General features: G+C 38.8%; 1 protein-coding gene across 1 annotated transcript in view; it reads left to right on the top strand.

Moving 5' to 3' along the window:
- Rapgef5 (Rap guanine nucleotide exchange factor 5) overlaps positions 1 to 18,501 on the top strand; it is a 100,092-nt gene that overhangs the window by 42,875 nt on the left and 38,716 nt on the right. The window contains exons 4-6 of the mRNA XM_059279578.1: positions 11,469 to 11,547; positions 16,078 to 16,222; positions 17,351 to 17,448. Of these exons, the coding sequence (XP_059135561.1) occupies positions 11,469 to 11,547; positions 16,078 to 16,222; positions 17,351 to 17,448 (322 nt within the window). The remainder of the gene's footprint in view (positions 1 to 11,468; positions 11,548 to 16,077; positions 16,223 to 17,350; positions 17,449 to 18,501) is intronic.

The raw sequence follows: 18,501 nt of genomic DNA on the forward strand, positions 1-18,501 counted from the left end.
AATGAAATTAGATGATAGATGATAGATGATAGAAATATTCCGTTGTCTATGGCTTGAAAGTTTACAATGGTGCAAATAAAATTTATGAGGGTTGCTTGTAATACACAATTTCATTATCTTGTGACATTTTAGGAAAGACATTGAGGTCGGTCCCCTGGCACAGAGTTCTTGAACCCATGTAATGTCCTACATGATAGGGGTGATAGGAGCAACTTTTTCAGTATTTGGCTTTAGTTGATGGTTCTTAACAGAAGAAATTCTGAGACCTTTGGATCTCCAGAGTGGTAAGACTGACTTTTGTACACTAGTAAGATGACTGGTAGCCAAATCCCAAGGTAACTTCAGGATGGAGGCTGGTCACTAGAAGACTAAGACCTCATAGGGCCAATGGGATTTTCATCCCACCACCTTCAAGCATGAAGAGAGAGATTATATTAATTACCAATGTCCCATAATTTATCCAATCATGCCTATAGAGTGAGACCTCCCTAGAACCCTGGTTCACAGGATATGGGGAGCTTCCAGGTTGTTGAACACATCCATGTGCTGAGGAGGTAGGGGCCACTTGCACAGGGGCAGCACTTTAAGACCTGGTCCTATTTAGTCCTTCATTCAAAAGACTGTCCATCCCTGTCTGTTGTGCCAGCCTCTGTAATGAACCAGGAAATATATCCCTGAGTTGAGCCAGTAGAACAAATGATCAAATATGAAGAGGTATTTTGGGGGTGGTGGAGAGGGAATCCCAGTTTATAGCTAGTTAGCAGAAGTCCAGGCAACAAGCTGGGACTTGTGACTGGTGTCTGAAAGAAGAGCACATTTGTATGACTGAACTCTTAACCTGTACTGATTCTGAGCAGTTATCGTCAGGATTGAACTACAGGGTACCCAGCTGTTGTACCAAGAGGAGAAAAAATTATTTTATTCTTTAGAGTTATAAGTATTATTGTGTATGTGTTTGATGGGCATGCATGCCATGGTGTGTGTGTGGAGGTGACGCTCAAGTAGGGGCCAGAGGACAACATTATGGAGCCATTTTTTTTTTCCTTCCACCTTTATGTGGATTTGAGGGATTAAACCTGTTTTCAGGTTTCTATATCAAACTTTTTTATCCACTGACCCATCTCACTGGCGTTTTTTTTATCCTGTTATATTTTCTATTTATGTCGTTGGTGGTATTTGTAATGTATCACCACCAAGAGCCACGTGGATTTCAATATTAAGAGAAAGAGCTGCAGATGTTGGTAGATTTAAATGGTTCATTCATTTTAGAACAAAACAAGGTAGGACAGGGAGTGTGGCTCAGTGGTGTTTTGTGTCCTGAGCATACATGACAACTTGAGTTCTGTCCTCAGCCAAACAATAGAATACAACCATTTCAGATGCAGATGCTTTAGTGTACTTTAAGTATAAGAAGCTAAAAAAGAGAACATTTGTCCTTAAAGATATCTTGTTCAGTGACAGTTGATATGTATTGACATTCTATTTCCCCAGATGTTCAGATGGTAGCTCCAGCCATAGCTGAGATGAACAAATGCCACAGCTTTAACATGGAGTTCAATTCTTCTGACTTAGAGGAGAGTGAGCAAAACATAATTGTGATTCATGCTTTTCAGTATCTGCAATGCTTGTGGAGAAATCTGTCCAGAAGGAAAAGTTGATAGTATGATTTGGACTGTGAATATTTTGTTGATTTGGTTGGGTTAGTATGATTTGGACTGTGAATGTTTTGTTGTTTTGGTTGGGTTTTGTTATTGTTTGTTTATTCATTTGGGTTTTTTTTTCCTAGACAAGTCTTCACTACATAGCCCAAAGGGACTTTGAACTCTTGAACCTCCTGCCTCATTTTCCTGAGTGCTAGGATTACAACATGTACTATCGTACCAAGACACGTGATTTGGCTTTTGAAAAAAGTTTCTGCCTTAACATTTTGAGCTTTGAGTGTAAATACAATTCATATGCTTTGATAGCAGTTATGAGTTTGTGCCTGAGTCGGTTCTACCTTTCTGTGTGCACACTAGCTTTCTGTCACATGGCCAGGAACAGGTGTGGCCTCAAGTAAATTTGGGTTTTCTAGGCCTAACACACATGCAGAATGCTGGCAGTGGCCAGGACTTGGGATGTGGAGCCTTATTCACGCACAGTGCTGAGTATCTATCATCCTGGGGCTTAAAGGCTACTTCTGTGGGTCCTTTAATTAGCTCTACAATCAACTTCCAAAGCCCAGTGAGCAGCTTTGCCTTTAACTCAACAGAGAACATGGTACTCAACCTTGAGTAATAGGAATTCAGTACATGGTTCCTTACCAAACATTTTGTGACCCTAAACCACAAGTCTGCCTTTTACCTATATGTGAAGCAAAGCAGTGTACCTTATGGCACTTCAGTGACTGCTGTGGAAACAGGGTATCAGGCATACCTGCTGTCAGGCACTGTGGGATATCACTGTCCTAACAATATTTTAACACAGGTAACACATTCAATCTCATTGGAACTTTTCAATTTGTATAAGATCTTGTGCTGTAATATATGAAAGATTGGGAGTCGTCAATTAGTAACTATGTAGAATCTTTTTGTCTTTCCTATATCTAGCTATCTTGCTAAAACTGCCAAAAGTAACACTTGTCTCTGCATTACTAAACTCTGAGAAAAATAACCTCTCTGGTGGCCCTAACTGGCCAGATACAGAAATAAGTAAATAATAAATAATAAATACCGTTTGTTTTTCTAAAATTCAATGGTAATGCTTCACAATGACCAGGAAAGGGATTAAAATTCAGAATGGTAGTAGAATTCGAACTTTGGAAAGAAGCTGTTCATGAAAATTCTTCTTGGTGCATTAGAGGTACAGATATCACACCAGGACCTGAATTGATTCAAGTATTAGAGTGATTATTAATTGCTTGAAATTGCCATGTCTCAGGCTTCTAATTTAAAATACTATGTTTAAATTAAATTTTTCTTTGTTTCCTGAAGCTGTAGCATGTTTACTTGACAGGCACTTAGGAACACAGCTTGCGTCTTTGTGTGATGTTAATCATATGAGCCAGCAGTAGCCAGTGAGGTCAATGATATTAGACCTAGTGACTCTCAGAACCAGGATGTTAATTTTTATCGGTAGTTGCTGACAAATTGGTATGAAAGGTCTTGTACCCATGACAGTTTACACAACCTGATCTATGCTGCTAAGTGAAATGTTGTTGCATTGATCATGAAGATATTTTTCCTCCTGGCTCATTTGTGAGAGCCACTGCTGTCCCTAATCAATGAGCCCTACAACTAGATCACGAGTCTTTGGGGAGAAGCAGCATGGTACAAACTGCAGCAGCAGATAATGAGAATAGCCTTCCTCCTTTCCAGTCTGCTGGAGTATGTCCCTCTGCTTAGCAAGGAGCATCTCTCCAAGGACCCCAGCCGAGCCCCACCCACACAACCCATCCAGGGGCCTTGAATGCTCTGTTGATGTACCTCCCAACATCTAACACTCAGAAGCTGCATTTCCACCCTCTCTCTTCTTGGTTTAACTGCTTCCCATCTCTCTGTTTCTGTCTTCTTCTCTTGCCTTTTCCTCATTGCCCACACATGAAAGCCCACCCTGCTCAACCCTAGACCACAGCTTGTTTTTTCCATGGGCGTGTGGGAGAATTCATACCAGCCTCAGACTTCTTTGCGTATGGCTCCTATTACCATAACCCACGCTCTAGTCTTTGATAACCTTTGTCTAATAGCTTTAGTTAGATTACCCTAGCAAATCCAAATACCACATTTGTAGAGGGAAACTCAGCTCCCTCCCCTCACTTTTCCCTCCCCACCATGACAGTCCTGATGTGGCCGGATCAATCCTTCGGAAACTTCCTCATCACTTTTTGCCTCAAAAGTCTCCATTTATTCCCTTTTCCCTGTGGAAGGAGCCCTCGGATCCCTAACCAACTCTCAGAGGCCCACTAGGAATCAGCTCCGACCTACTTTTTCTAGAATTACTTTGAATTTGACCATACTATCTTTCTGTTACTATTCACTACTATGCTGTAGATGCAGTCTTACAAACCCGCATATCCACAAAGTACTATATATAGCCCAGGCTGACCTCAACAATCACATCAAGTTTTCAAGTCCTGGAATTATAGGCACGCACCACCACAAGGGGCCCCTGTGCATTTATGACGTTGTCTGAGCCTCCCAGACAGGTTGGAAAGCACACACATAAGCCACAGATTCTAGTTGTGCCCGGATACTGCAAACAGTTAGCTGGGCTGGAGCAGCAGCCACACAGAGGGCTCTTCCCCCACTTATCACCAGGTGCCCCACGCACACCCTTCACTGTGTGCCAGTCTGGAGAAGGGGGGGGGGGGCCTGTGTGCTTTGCTCTGCAGCACTCCTTTCAGAAACACTCCTAAAGGCCGTGTGTGGATTTGACGGTAGCTAAGAACAAAAGAGCAATTATATTCAAGTCATCCCTTCCTAGACGAAGAAAGATGGGATTTCTTAACAGTCTTACAACTTAAAAATATACCTGGTTGTTTGAAAACCATACCCAAGCCTTGTCTGTAGTAAATCTCTGTCTTTTATAGGGGTGTGGCTTTTAAGGGTTGCTATGTAAACATCATTAAATAAATGAACATTTTGTGTGTGTGTGTGTGTGTGTGTGTGTGTGTGTGTGTGTGTGTGTGTGTATAACACATACCTAAAATCAAAATTTGGGGGAAATTATAAAATTATGCAGGAATTGAAGAGATTTTAAAGCTGTTGAACAGCTGTATGTGAAGTCATCAGTATCCTTTTCAGAAACGTAATATACACTAGAAAAGAGTCCCACCTGCAATGGCATAGCACTATGGTTCAAACTCAGAACATGTTTGTTTTTTTTTTTAACTTATGCTTAATCAAATTATAACATGTATTTTGGCAGTACCTCAAAAAAAAAAGAAAAGAAAAGAAAAACAGTAACATTTCAGGACGAGAAACAGGGTCTTTCCAATCCAAAGCTTTCTTGGCTCCTGGAAGTCAAGGGTAAAGTAAGATGTATTTCAGGATGCTTTATATCCCACTGCCCCTGAAGCAGAAACACAGGAGGAACCCAAGTGCTAACAGTACCAGGGAAGGTGAGTCAGTCAGAACACAGGGTTCCCATTGCTGTCCGGCTGTCAGCATTTCCTGTCGCGAGCCGCGAGCCCCTGGTTCGCTGGCGTGGCAATCCACTCTGCAGATAAGCGCTCCCGTTAGTTGTTGCTGTGCATTCTGCTTCTCAGTCCTGAAGACAACTGAGGTGGATTCTATAATTGTTCCTCAGCAACCCTGTACTCCTGGTGTTAGTCTTTGGGGTGGTTTGGGTTTTGATTTCTTTTGTATTTTTTGCAGGCAAAAAGAAAGCTTACCCCTTTAGGTCATATTTCGATCGATTTTGTTAAGTCAATTATATTTACATAACAATCCATTAAAAGCATCTTACCAAACCCTTTACTGTTCCACCCTGATGCAGCTATGAGAGACTCAAAAGAGATTTCTGTTGCCAAAGTAAACTGGTTGCAGTTAACATGAAAATGAAAAACTATTCTCATTGATACATAAAAGAAAATGTATTCATGTAAAATCAAATCAAAGTAGGTAATTGATTTGTATGCCTTAATATTTTATTTATTTATTTATTTAAAGATTTATTTATTTATTATGTATACAGTGTTCTGCCTGCATGTATGCCTGCATGCCAGAAGAGGGCATCAGATCTCATTACAGATGGTTGTGAACCACCATGTGGGTGCTGGGAATTGAACTCTGGACCTCTGGAAGAGCAGCCAGTGCTCTTAACCTCTGCGCCATCTCTCCAGCCCAATATTTTGTTTTTTAATTGAACATTTTTCCATACAATATATTTTGACTGTATTCTCTTCTCCAGTTTTTCCCAGTTCCTCTGCACCTCCCTACCCACCCAACTTTATGTTCTTTTTCTCTCTCTTTCAGAACATACACACACATGCACACACACACACACACACACACACACACACACACACAATAAATAAATAGATAGATAGATAAATAAATAAATAAATAAATAAATAAATAAATAAATAAATAAATAAATCAAACAAGGAAAAGACCAGTAAGAAACAAAAATTGCCCAAACAAGGCAAAATGAAAGAAAAAGTCCACAAAAAAATACCATTGAGTTTTTTTTGTGTTGGTCAACTACTCCTGGGCATAGGACGTATCCTGAAGTTTGGTTTCTGTAGGAGAAAACTGAATTTCCCTTTGCCATCTGGTATCAGTTGCAAATAGCTTCTTGTGTAGGGATGGACCCCATGTCCACTTCCCTTCCTCAGTGCTGTGAGACCCTGGTTGGCTTGAATCAGTGCATTCTCTGTGCGGTCGTATGTGCATCAGTCCTGTTGTGTCCTAAAGACACTGTTTCCCTGGAGTTGTCTATCACCCCGGCTCTTAGGATCCTTTGCATCTTCTTCCATGTAGCTCACTGAGCCTTGAGGGAAAGGGTTTGATGAAAATGTTCCATTTAGGACCGATGCTCTCAAGTCTCTCAGGCTCTGCACATTGTCCAGTTGTGAGTCACCGTGTTAAAGTCTGTCTACTGTGAGAACAAGCTCCTCTGATGGGGGCTGCACACGTACTGACTATAGGTATAACATCATTAGCTGGCATTTTATAGTCGCATCTGTTTCTTTAACGGAATAATAGTAGTAGTTTTTCACCTAGGCCCATGACCTCTCCAGTCTCAGTTTTGGACACCTTTTCAATGTCAGGTATGGGGTTCTTTTGTTTATTTGTTTTATTTTATTTATTGGGGGTGGCAGTTTTTGTTGGTGTTGTTTTGTTTTATTTTGTTTTGTTTTTTGAGACAGTATCTTACTACATAGTCTTAGCTTTCCTGGAACTCTCTATGTAGACCAGTCTGGCCTCAAACTCATAGAGAGCTGCCTGCCTCAGCCTCCTGAGTGCCCAGCTGTACCTTAATTTTTTAAATAGTAGTCCATGATAGGAAAAGCTCTGTGTCATATCAGCAAACCTAATCATAGACCTAGATTTTAGAGCCTTCTCTGTCAAGGCTGTGGATTTGAGCCGCATATTTATCAAGTTACATGGTACTTAAAGCCAGAATTCTTTTTGCTTCCAGTGTTAATGATTATTTGAATGTAAGTTTTATGCTATGAAAGGAAAGTTGAGAAATTAGCTGGGTGTGGTAGAGAATGTCTGTAGATCCTAGTGCTCGGGAGGTTGAAATAGGAGATCAGGGGCTAGGGTTCTTTCTTCCACAGATAACTTGAGTTTGACACCAGCCTGGGCCATGTGAGACCCTGTCTCAAAATATAAACAACCACAGAGTTCAAAAAGCTGCCTTAGAGGTGCACTTTTGAGGAACTGGGGCTGTGGAGGACATACTTAGCATGCAAGAGGCCCTAGATTCAGTCCCCAGCCCCTAACCTAATAAAAGCATGTTTTGTTCTGGTAGAGGCTAGAGGATATTCCCAAAGTCTGATGAGGAGCCAAGAATTTAGGATTAAATTTAATGACTCAAATTCTAAAAAACAGGGTGGGGTTTTTTTGTATATTAATACCTAGGAATTCATAGATTTAGAAATCAAAATGAATACATCTCTTTATCAGAATGTGAGTATATAAATTTGTTTAAATGAAAGATGCTTTTATGAATACAAAAGTGCTCTTCTGCCTACATTCTTAAATTACTATTAATTAAGCACTATGTAATATAATAGATAATTACTGTGCTTTAATATGGATGCTGGCGGATTTGCTAGTCTTTCTAAGTAGCTATTGTTGACTAATATTCTTTGGGGAATCATTCATACAGCCATTGTGGCTCTAAAAAAATCTCTAAATACCAGTGGGACAGACATTTTTGAAACATGGATGATATGAAATAAAATGCACTTTTATTTGAAGTGCATCATTTTGATTATAGTTTTGTTCATATCACTCAACTACATTTACAGTCTTTGCAGCAGAAGAATAAAGGAAAGCTTGTTCTGTGGAGGGAGATTTTTCAGAGCAATACAGTAGCTTGAAAAAAGGAATCAGATCTATTTACTGGGATTTTTAACTGTTCTGTTCATTAGAATTTTATCTGGAGATGTTTTTATGTGGCCTTATTGTTTTTATTTTAATTAATATTTCTATGACAGATAATTAGGTAAAAGCTGTTGAATATTAAATATGGTCGTAGCTTAGGGGGAAATAATCATTTCTGGGTCAAAGCTTTTCACAAAATATTGTGATATGTGAGCTGATTAATTGAATTGAATGCCAAGTGGGTTACCACCATCCAACCAGACTCTCACAGTTACTCAGTTCATTATCTGAGGTTGTTCGGCATGGAATGGCTGCTTATGTCAAAGTTAATGGTGTTCTTTTTAATCTTAGCTACTAATGGAGTAAATCTTGATTAGAAAATAGTTCCTACCTCATTAGATCCAGCTGAGTGTAAGAATATCTCGATCTGTCTGTCACATCAAGCCTTTTTCTTGAAAAAAAAAATTGAGTTAGCCAAGTGGTGATAGCGCACACCTTTAATCCCAGCACTTAGGAAGCAGAGGCAGGCAGATCTCTGTGAGTTCGAGGCCAGCCTGGTCTACAGAGTGAGTTCCAGGACAGCCAAGGCTACACAGAGAAACCCTGTCTTAAAAAACAACAAAAACAAACAAACAAACAAAAGGGTAACAACATGTAACTAGCATGTTGCAGTGTGACAGAACATTGGAAATCTGGACTTATAGTGAGTTTTAGGTGCTGTTTGTCATATTAGTTGTTTTGATAAAGAACACTATGGCTTATAAAAAAGTCTTCCCTTTAGTGCTGGGGATTGAACTTAGAACTCTGTATAAATTATAAATATTTTTGTTAAAAATTCCAGGATCGTCTTTATTAGTTAGTACCTTGGCTCACTTTAATAGCTTCTTGGAATTTGAAGGCAGACTCTGGCTGGGAAGACGGCTCTATGGGTAACGGCGCTTGCTGCCCACGTGTGTAGGTCTGAGCAAGAATCCCCAGTATCCATGTGAAAGCCAAGCTTAGCTGTGCGTGGATCTGTAACCCCAGCACTGAGGACAGTACCTCGGTCACTGTTCTGCTGCCGTGACATCACACCACGACCACAGCAACTCTCGTAGAAGAAAGCATGCTGTTGGGGCTGGCCTACAGTTTCAGAAGTTTAGTTTGTTATCATCATAGTAGAGAACACAGTGGCACACAGGCAGACGTGGTCCTATCCTAGAGAAATAGCTGAGAGTTCTTTATCGGGATCCACAGGCCCCAGGAAGAGAAAGAACCACTGGGCATGGCTTGGGCCTTTGAAACCTCAAAGCCCACCCCCAGTGACACACTTCCTTCATCAAAGCCATGCCTCTTAATCCTTCTCAAGCAGTACCACTCCCTGATAATTAACCATTCAAATATGTGAGCCTATGGGGGCCATTCTTATTCAAACCACCACAGGCAGAGGAGACAGGTCTGATGCTGCTGGCTGCCACCTTAGCTCCAGGTTCAGCAAGAGACACTGTCTCAAGGGAATAAGGTGGAGAATGATAAAGTAGGACATCTGATGTTTTTCTCTGACCTCTGCAGGCATACACACACATACACACACACACACACCACACACACATCCCACATGCACACAAACACACGTGCACATACACATACACCACACACACTCACACAACCTTTTGAATATTACTGTCTGCAACCATTGCCTAATGTAGATCAGAATTATCTTACCATTCTATAACCAAAACTAGAAACAACCCTGTGGCTGATAAAGGACTATAGGTGTCACTTTATTAGAGTGGGATTTGTGTTTGTAAATACAGCCTTGCTCTTTGCGTTGATCATTTTCTTTTTCTTTTCTTTTTTTTTAAGAGCAAATGTAGCTAGTTGTATGTAACTAAATTCTGGAATTCTTCTTTTGTTCAGTCTTCGCCGAGCTATGTAGTAAACAATTAGTCATACCTAAGCATTTATTAAAGTATAGATCTTGGACAGCATAACCTATTGTTTGTCATAGCTCAAGCTTCTCTAACAAAATACCACATACTACATAGTAGTTTGTAAACAAAATATAAAGCCACTTATTTCTCACAGTTATGAAGGCTGGGAGGCTCAAGATCAAGGCACTGTCTGAGTCAGTGTCTGAGGAGTGCTTGATCCCTGCTCAAAGCTTGTCTTACTGTGCTCTCACATAGTAGACACAGGAAGCAGGCACTCCAGACCCCTAAATGGTCACTCGTCCCATTTATAAAGGATTCACCCTCTAGACTACATACAGTCCTAATTACATGTCAAATATTCTACCTTCCAATTCTATCACGTTAAGGGGTAGGTTTCAGTTTATGAAGTTGGAGGAGATATCAGTTTTCAATCTGTGATAGTACATAATTTCATTACCTTCATAGTTTATTAGTCTTTCATACAACTAAAAATGTTCTGTTCACAATGTAAAAGATAAAGAAATTAAAACATGTTGTAAAATGAATGTTAAAGAGACTAGACAGAGAGACTTATGTGAAGCTCCTTTGCATTTTATGTATGATTTCTCTTGCTTTGGAAATTGTGTTGGGGGGGGTCAGAGTTTGCAGCCCCATATCACATGTCAACTTTTCCAAAAAAACTCCCAAAAGAGGGATATTAGGAGGTTTTAGGATGGGGACACACAGAAAGTAGGGGAGCAAAATGAACAAAGTGCAATGACTAGTGATAATTGTATAACAATGTCACACTGAAACCTATTATTTTGTACATTAACTAAAAATGGAATTAGGAAGAAGCGGTTTTTGTTTTTGTTTTTGTTTTTTTTAGGCTAAAAGTTTTAGGCTCCTGATTTTTACTGGAGTTGGGTCAGTCTCTCTTCACCATAGTAAGGAAGTCCAAAATCACTTTCCCAACTTTCTTTTTTGTGGTATTGATACAAACTTAAGGACTCATGGTACTAGGCAAGCACTTTATCTACCATTGAACCAACTCCTTACAGGTGTGTTTGAAAGGTAAAGGTGAATGGCCTTGGGACCTGATGTGTGTCTTGTGGGTTTTCTTATCCTTATTCTTGCCCTAAATGAAAACGAATGGCTTTGTAAAGTTTTGCTGTATCAGAACCTGAAGGCTTCACTTTCTGTACAACTGGGGTATATACTCAGAAGGCTTAGGAACGTCATTTTTTAAAACACACTATGCATTGGTTTTTCATAAACACCTCTACTCTCAAATATAAGGAATCTCTTAGTAAATGGAATAATAATCACATATTGAGAAAACTTTGTCAGAAGGAAGAAGACTTGAATGTTTGAAGCATTCCGTATAAAGAATTTCTCAGTTTATCTTTAATAAATAGTGCATTTGTTGGTAGCGTTTCACTCTCGTCCCCGTCAGTCATCATGTTCCTGTAATGAACATTATTCAGGTACCTTTTGGTCCTGTCTTTGCTCACACTGTGTTTGTTTTCTTCCTTTGCAGAGACGCTCCTTGATGACTTCCTTCTCACATATACAGTATTCATGACAACTGATGACCTGTGCCAGGCGCTGTTAAGACAATATCCTTCATTAACTTCAGGATGCTGTGCAGGCTTCCTCTCAGACAGACTTCCCGCATTACAACTAACTGCCTTTCTTAATTTACTCAACCCCCAGTGAAGTGTGGATGTATTAAATATTAATGTAGTGATATCCAAGGTGAAGATGGGATGAGACAGGACACACAGGGGTAGCGGGGAGTGCAGGGCTGCTGTCTTCACATTCTGTGCTGTGGGCAAAGTGTTCTGTTTATATCATGTTTACTTTATATCTGCTTCTCATGGTTGCTTAGGGAGCTGGAAGTAAGCTCGCCTTCCAGGTAAATCCAAGTGAACAGGTCAAGTAGATCGACAATGACAAACAGTAAGTATCTTTATTGGAGAATCAGCCATTTAGAGTTAGACCTCTTGTGTATCCACCCCACCCCCGTGTGTGTGTGTGTGTGTGTGTGTGTGTGTGTGTGTGTGTGTGTGTGTGTAATGTCATATTCCTGGGAAAGCATCCCTGGACACCCAAGCTGTTCTCCCCCATAGGAAATCTACTCTTACCCTTGGATGCAATTGTCATCTTTTTGAAGTGTTTTCACTCACTGCATACTTTCCTCAAGTGCCAGATGGGATTAGAAGGTTAATCGCCAGCTAAGAAAGCCTTATAGTTTTACTCAGTAACCAGAGAGATGCTGCATTAAAGGCCATAAGCCCACATAAACTGACAAGAAGTATCCACCAGGGCTTCTTGCCTCACCGTGCTTAGAGAAGATGCCTCAAAAGCAATTAAGTATCTAATAAGTTAATTTAGTTAATTAATTTTATTGCTAATGGTAATAAAATTAGTTATAGTCTTTAAGCATTTAATAAAAAAAAAAAACCTTAATGCTTTTATTAAACCAAACTAGAGATTCCATTTCAATCTACACAAAATGTTTAGGAAAATAGAAAGCCAAAGATTTTATTAAATCTAATGATAATGGCCATTTAAGATTCTTTTCCTGTTAGATGACTGTTATATGTCTCCCAACTACACTGCATTTAACCATAAAAGAATACTTTAAAACTCCATAAAGTGTTTAAAGTAAAACATCTCTTAAAAAATATATGACTAAGTCTGGTCTACAGAGAGAGTTCAAGGACAGCCAAGGCTACGTAGAGAAACCCTGTCTCAAAAAAACAAAAAAAAAACAAAAAAAATAAAAAATAAAAAAATTTGACTAACCCAGACTTGGTGTCACATAACTGTAATCCCAGCATTCAGAAGACTGAGTAAGGGAGATCACTGGTTCAAGTCCAGTTGGGCCTGGACACCTGTCTCAGAAGGCAGGCAGGCCTCAGAGGTAGTTCAGTAAAGCTTGAGAATCTGAGTTTAGTCTCCAGAACCAAAGCAAACGTGCTAAGCACAGCGGCAGGAGCTTGCAATCCTGGTGCTAGGGAGGTGGAGACAGGCAGAGCTCACTAGCCAGAGAGTGGAGCCTGGTGGCAGATCACAGCCTTGTAAAAGACCCTGTCTCAAACAAAATGGTAGGCATTGCCCAATGAATGTTATTCATGGTTGACCTCTAAACTCACCTCCAGGAGCACGCGTGTGAACCTGCACTAATACACAAACACGTGTCCACACACAAAACCAGAAGTATTTATATAGATATAGCTATAGATATGTGTATATGTCTGAACTAGAAATAACATATATTTATACATGAACAGTTTTGGAGCTTTACTAATGCCTCTGACTAAGCAAAACTATAGATACTTTGACAGTTTCTAAAAACTGACTCATAAAACTGATCTTAAAATGTTAGTTTTTGAATTTGAAAATTTTCAACAGTATACAGATTTTTCTCAGTTTCCAAGTGGAGTGCTGTTTAAAACAAATCAGCAATTATTATAAGTTTTTAAATTTCTCCTTCAGATGTATTTTGGGGAAAATAATCTGTGAACAACTTTCATCTACATTTTAATGCTTACCTACTCTAATGCGATCAGTGCCCATTAACTGTAAGAATTATGTCCTATAGCAAATTATATATGCCTTCAAACAGCTGTCTTCAGCTATGATCCTACTGTTATTTTTATTACCACTTAATAATTTAGTGCGCCTGCAGATGTTTCCAAAGAATGTCTGAGGGTCTCCTTGGGTATTAGTGTTTTTCAGTATTTAAGTAGGACATTTTATACAAAATTTTAGTTATTTCTGCAACCTTCTCATTATTAAAGTCCCCAAATGGAAAACATTTTAAACCACACGTCTTTTTGCATGACTGCTTTTGTGTCTTGCCATCTGTGAAATCACACAAATCACAATCAAAGCTGTGACATCCGTGTTTAATAAAAAGCCAGTCTGCTCCTGTCTTCATGAAGATGCCTGTTACATTCCACTACTAAAGAATGATCCAGGTCATTTTTGTTTGTTTGTTTTTTTCCCCTATGATTTTTAAACACTGTTTATAGATTGGAACTGTTTTACAGTGCTTGGATATTTTATATAGATATTTTTATTGTAGTAGGATCAAATGGCTTTTGGCTTTTATCATAGTAAAGCACATTATTTAAGCTTATAGCCAGGGCCAGCTAATATTCAGTGCATTACAAAGACCCTGCGGCTCACCCAGTTCCCTTCCCCCACCACTACATTTATAAATCAGTATAATTAAGCCTGAGCAAAATATAAAAGAACCTATACCCTAGTACAGTGAAGCAGAAGAACAAATGCAAATTTAATCAGTAAGTATTCTAAAAGATATTGCAGAAGAGAGAGATGGCTCAGCAGTTAAGAGCACTGACTGATGTTCCAGAGGACCCGGGTTCAATCCCAGGCCATCCAGTGTCACCCAAGATTAAAAAAAGAAAGAAAGATACATATATTGCAGGGAACATGAAGTAAAATATTAATAACTATAAATTGAGAATAATAGTTGATCACTCAGTCTTGAAATTGCTTTATTATGCTGATGTGTGGCTGTGGGACTTAATATGACTAGAAGAGATCGAAGTTGTTGGTGTTTCTCAGCTGGCTACATCTTCCTCCTTGCTAGCCATTGATGGAAAAGAACAAATGTGCAAATAGAATTAACCTTTACAGTTGCTTTTCAAGAGAAAAACTAAAAGAAATAGGCACTTTAACAGGCAATTTTTGTTTGTGTGCATGGCTGACTTTAAAAGTGGCCACAGTGTATTCTTCCAAGTTAGGGAGAAAGTGACTGAGTCATGTTTTTACGCATTACAGAGTCTGTGAATAGCCCTTTCTGTTTTGCAGCTGTCCATCAGCGTTAACAGATACGCGGTCTTGACAAACCATCTCCCAATGCTTTCTGTGTCCTGTTAGCTTTTCAACACAATCAGGACCGTCAGGGGCTGGGAATGGTGGTGAGGTGCACACCTGTAATCTCGGTTCTTGGGAGGTGGAGACCAGAGGATGAAAAGTTGAGGCCAGCCTGTGCTACAAGAGACTTTGTCCTGAAAAAAAAAAGAAAGGAAAGAAGGAATGAGGAAAGAAAAACAGAGAGAGATGATCCTTTTGAGGGAACAAAGAGTAGATGAGTTTAGACAGTGCTGAGCCCTTGTCTCATTCCTAGTCATCCAAGCTTGCTACTTTGAAGTTATTTTAATAATTAGTTAACACATGGTCATTATATATAAATTAGGAAATGATAATTAGTAAAATGCCTCAGATATTCTCAAATCTCGCTGCATTGAAAAGCCACTGTTAATCATCTATGTCTTTCTAACTAATTAAAATATTCATAGAATTATTAAAATAGTCATATAAGCATTATTAACCCAAGTAGAAAATGCTGCTGTTTTCTTGATTTTTGTGCTCAACAATGTACTGTGAATGTTCATTTCCATATATGTATTCACCCCATTTTTATGGCTTCAGAGTCATTTATTTAATGAACATCTAAGCATTAATTTAACTGACTTCTTGCTGGAGCACTTGGCTCTTCCCCTGGTATGTTTTAAATTTACTCTAACGAAGGTGACAATCAGCAACCCTTTTTACCTGTGTCCTTACTCATTCATCTGGTTCTTCCTTCATGTAAATTCTCATTTGAATCAGCTCACAAATTGTGTTCTAGACAGCTGTGCTCATCTGGAACAACTTTAGAAGCAACTGATTTTATAAAATATGAGTTTCTGAAGATCAAAGATTGCCTGGTTTCCTTCTGATGTACCTCATTGAAATGGTATTCACCTGTGTAGTGAGGTGGCATCTTCTTTGGAAGCTGCTCTTGATATCTGTGGGCTACCTCGTGTGGCTTTGAACTGACATTAATCCCATGCTGCCCCTGGGACTCGTCAGCAGCTGCAGTGTGAGGTCCAGCCCTCAGCTGCATGGCCTCCCGCTGGGGATGCTTCTGTCTGTTTCTGGGTTTGCTTTCATGCTTTTCACAGCACACCCTCTGCTCTCCCTGCTCAGGTTCTGTTCTTTCACCTTTATACGGTTCTAAATTCTTTGGAAATTACGCTTTAGCCTATTTTGTAAAAACTAGACCAAATAGGCCTTTTCACATTTTGTATTTCAACAACACAGTGTTCTTTCTTAACCGTTTGCACCTATTCTGCTAAGAAGTATCAAGGGGAAGAAGAAAACTCAGATGTCCCTTGTCGGAAGCGTAAGGTCTTACATCTGGTTTCGCAGTGGATTGCTCTGTACAAAGACTGGCTACACGAAGATGAACATTCAAAAATGTTTCTAAAGGTATTCCAACACTTTCGGGTATTTTGATGCCAAGTGATTGGTTTTATTTTCAGCTATATGCCTCAAAAAAAAATCTCATTTTTAGTCATTCAATTTTTGTATGTCAAGTTCAGTGAAAGTATAAATTCATTATGACTTCCAAGACCTGTCAATCTATTTAAATAGGAACTTATTTTTTAAATTTTAAATATATTATGAAAAACAATGTGTGAAAATTTTTGTATGCACTAATTTTGGATGATATATTTAAATAATGAGATTTTTATTGCAAATTAAATAAATATGATAAACCATAATATACTTTAAAATTTAATGTTAGATTTATGATAATGCTAAAACTAACAACACCTATATAGGCAAACAATACTTAGATAAACATTTAAAAATCATCTTAATCATATGTATATTATATCATGATATGAATTTTAAATACATGCTGTATTGGAGAATTATATTTGAGAATAGATATTTGACAGTAAACTTTGAAATAGTAACAATCTGAAAGACACTAACCTAGATAAACCAACTTGTCTAAATATTAATAGTTTACAATGTGTATTTACCACGGACAGGTCTCTGGAACAGAGAGTTTAACTTATTTGACCACTGTATTGGATGTGCAAATCAGTACAAAGAAATTACCACGAAGTCTGCTTTAGAACAGATAAATACCTAAACCAATCCTGCCTGTCATAGAGGAAGTGGCATTGAACATAACATTCCACCTAGCCATCCCTCTGCCTTAACTCAGGTTATTTTTCAAACCCATTGGTTATTTTAATGAATATGTTTTCCTCCCAGGTGTTCTGTTTTGAGATCTAAACTACTCATGGAAATCTCTCGTAGCCAACTAAGAGATCTGTTTCCAGCATCCCCGACAGGCATCCTTGAAAAGCAGCCTCAGAGCAGTGCCGGGTGGCTGAGTGACTAACATGAAACTCCTGCCTAGTCCTGAATCCCACCTGCTTCCTGGAACGAGATAGCCATTACCTGAGCCTTTGGTGGTGGTGCTGGGATTGAACTCGGGCTCTGCACATATTAAACGTGTACTACCACTGAGCTCTGGCTGTCCTTACAGAACAGACCGTAAATCTAATGATGCGTTTCCTGTCTCCATCCTCTCCCCAGACCATATACAGGAATGTGCTGGATGACGTCTATGAATACCCAATTCTTGAGAAAGAATTGAAAGAATTTCAGAAGATACTTGGGATGCATCGCCGTCAGTAAGTATTTAGCTTTCCTCATATTAGTTAGTGAATACAATAACAAATGTAAAAGTTTAGGCTGTCATGTACATAAAGTGAATGTTTTTTAACATCTTAACCCCAGATTTATCTTGATTACTTAACATTTCTAGTAGTAAATTGAGTGTTTTTATTTTTTATAAATAAAAATAAAAGAACACTAGTCATACTCACTGACTTTTTTTTTTTTAAGTTTTCTATGATAAAAGCAGACTGGGCCATGACAACCTGAGTACATAAAAACAGTAAATTGTTCCTTTATTTTAAGTCACATATTTAACTTATTATTTAGGAGCTCAGTGCAATCTCTGTGGAATAGGGAAGGAAAGATTTATAAATAGGCTCCAGTGAGTCACAGAGCATTTCATAGACTCAATGTTATGAGATCCCTGAGGTTTCCTTATCTATTTAGAAAGATGGGAGAAAGCCAATTTCCCAAGTGACTGTTGGCATGCCCAAGTGTCCCATAAGTAGCACTCATAAATCTTTCAGATTGGCAGCACCTGGCTTTGCTGGGTTTTAACTGCTTCTCTATTAATTTTGGTAAATGAAAACACTGAGTCATTACTCAGTTCCAAGGTACAGTCTTTGCCAAATTTATCCAATTTGTAGTGCAGTTGCTTACTTTTAGTAGCATGAAGCAAGTACACCATCAAGTTGAAGATGCTTTTAAAACTTCAGCAATAGTGAGTTCGTGTCTCAAGAAATACAAGTTCAGGCCTTTGAGATAACTGTTTTAATATTTAAAGCCTGAGTTACCTGTAGTAAAGAGGCCCCCATTACAATTAAAAGATGTATATAGGGTAATCTAAGTGGCAAACAGATCAAGCATAAACCTTTGTTTCAGTTGTCAGAATTGCACGTTTAGAAATTGGGTGCAAGGTAGACAATATTTTAGAAATGACTGCTACAAACTGTGGTGATCACAGTCTGCGTCATATGAATATATGAATAACAATATTGATGTGAAAGTATAATCAGTAAATGAAACAAAAAAGGAAAGAAAGATAAACGTTATGACAAAATAGTCTC

This window comes from Peromyscus eremicus, chromosome 14, assembly GCF_949786415.1.
Source record: "Peromyscus eremicus chromosome 14, PerEre_H2_v1, whole genome shotgun sequence".
In the NCBI taxonomy this organism is placed as follows: domain Eukaryota; kingdom Metazoa; phylum Chordata; class Mammalia; order Rodentia; family Cricetidae; genus Peromyscus; species Peromyscus eremicus.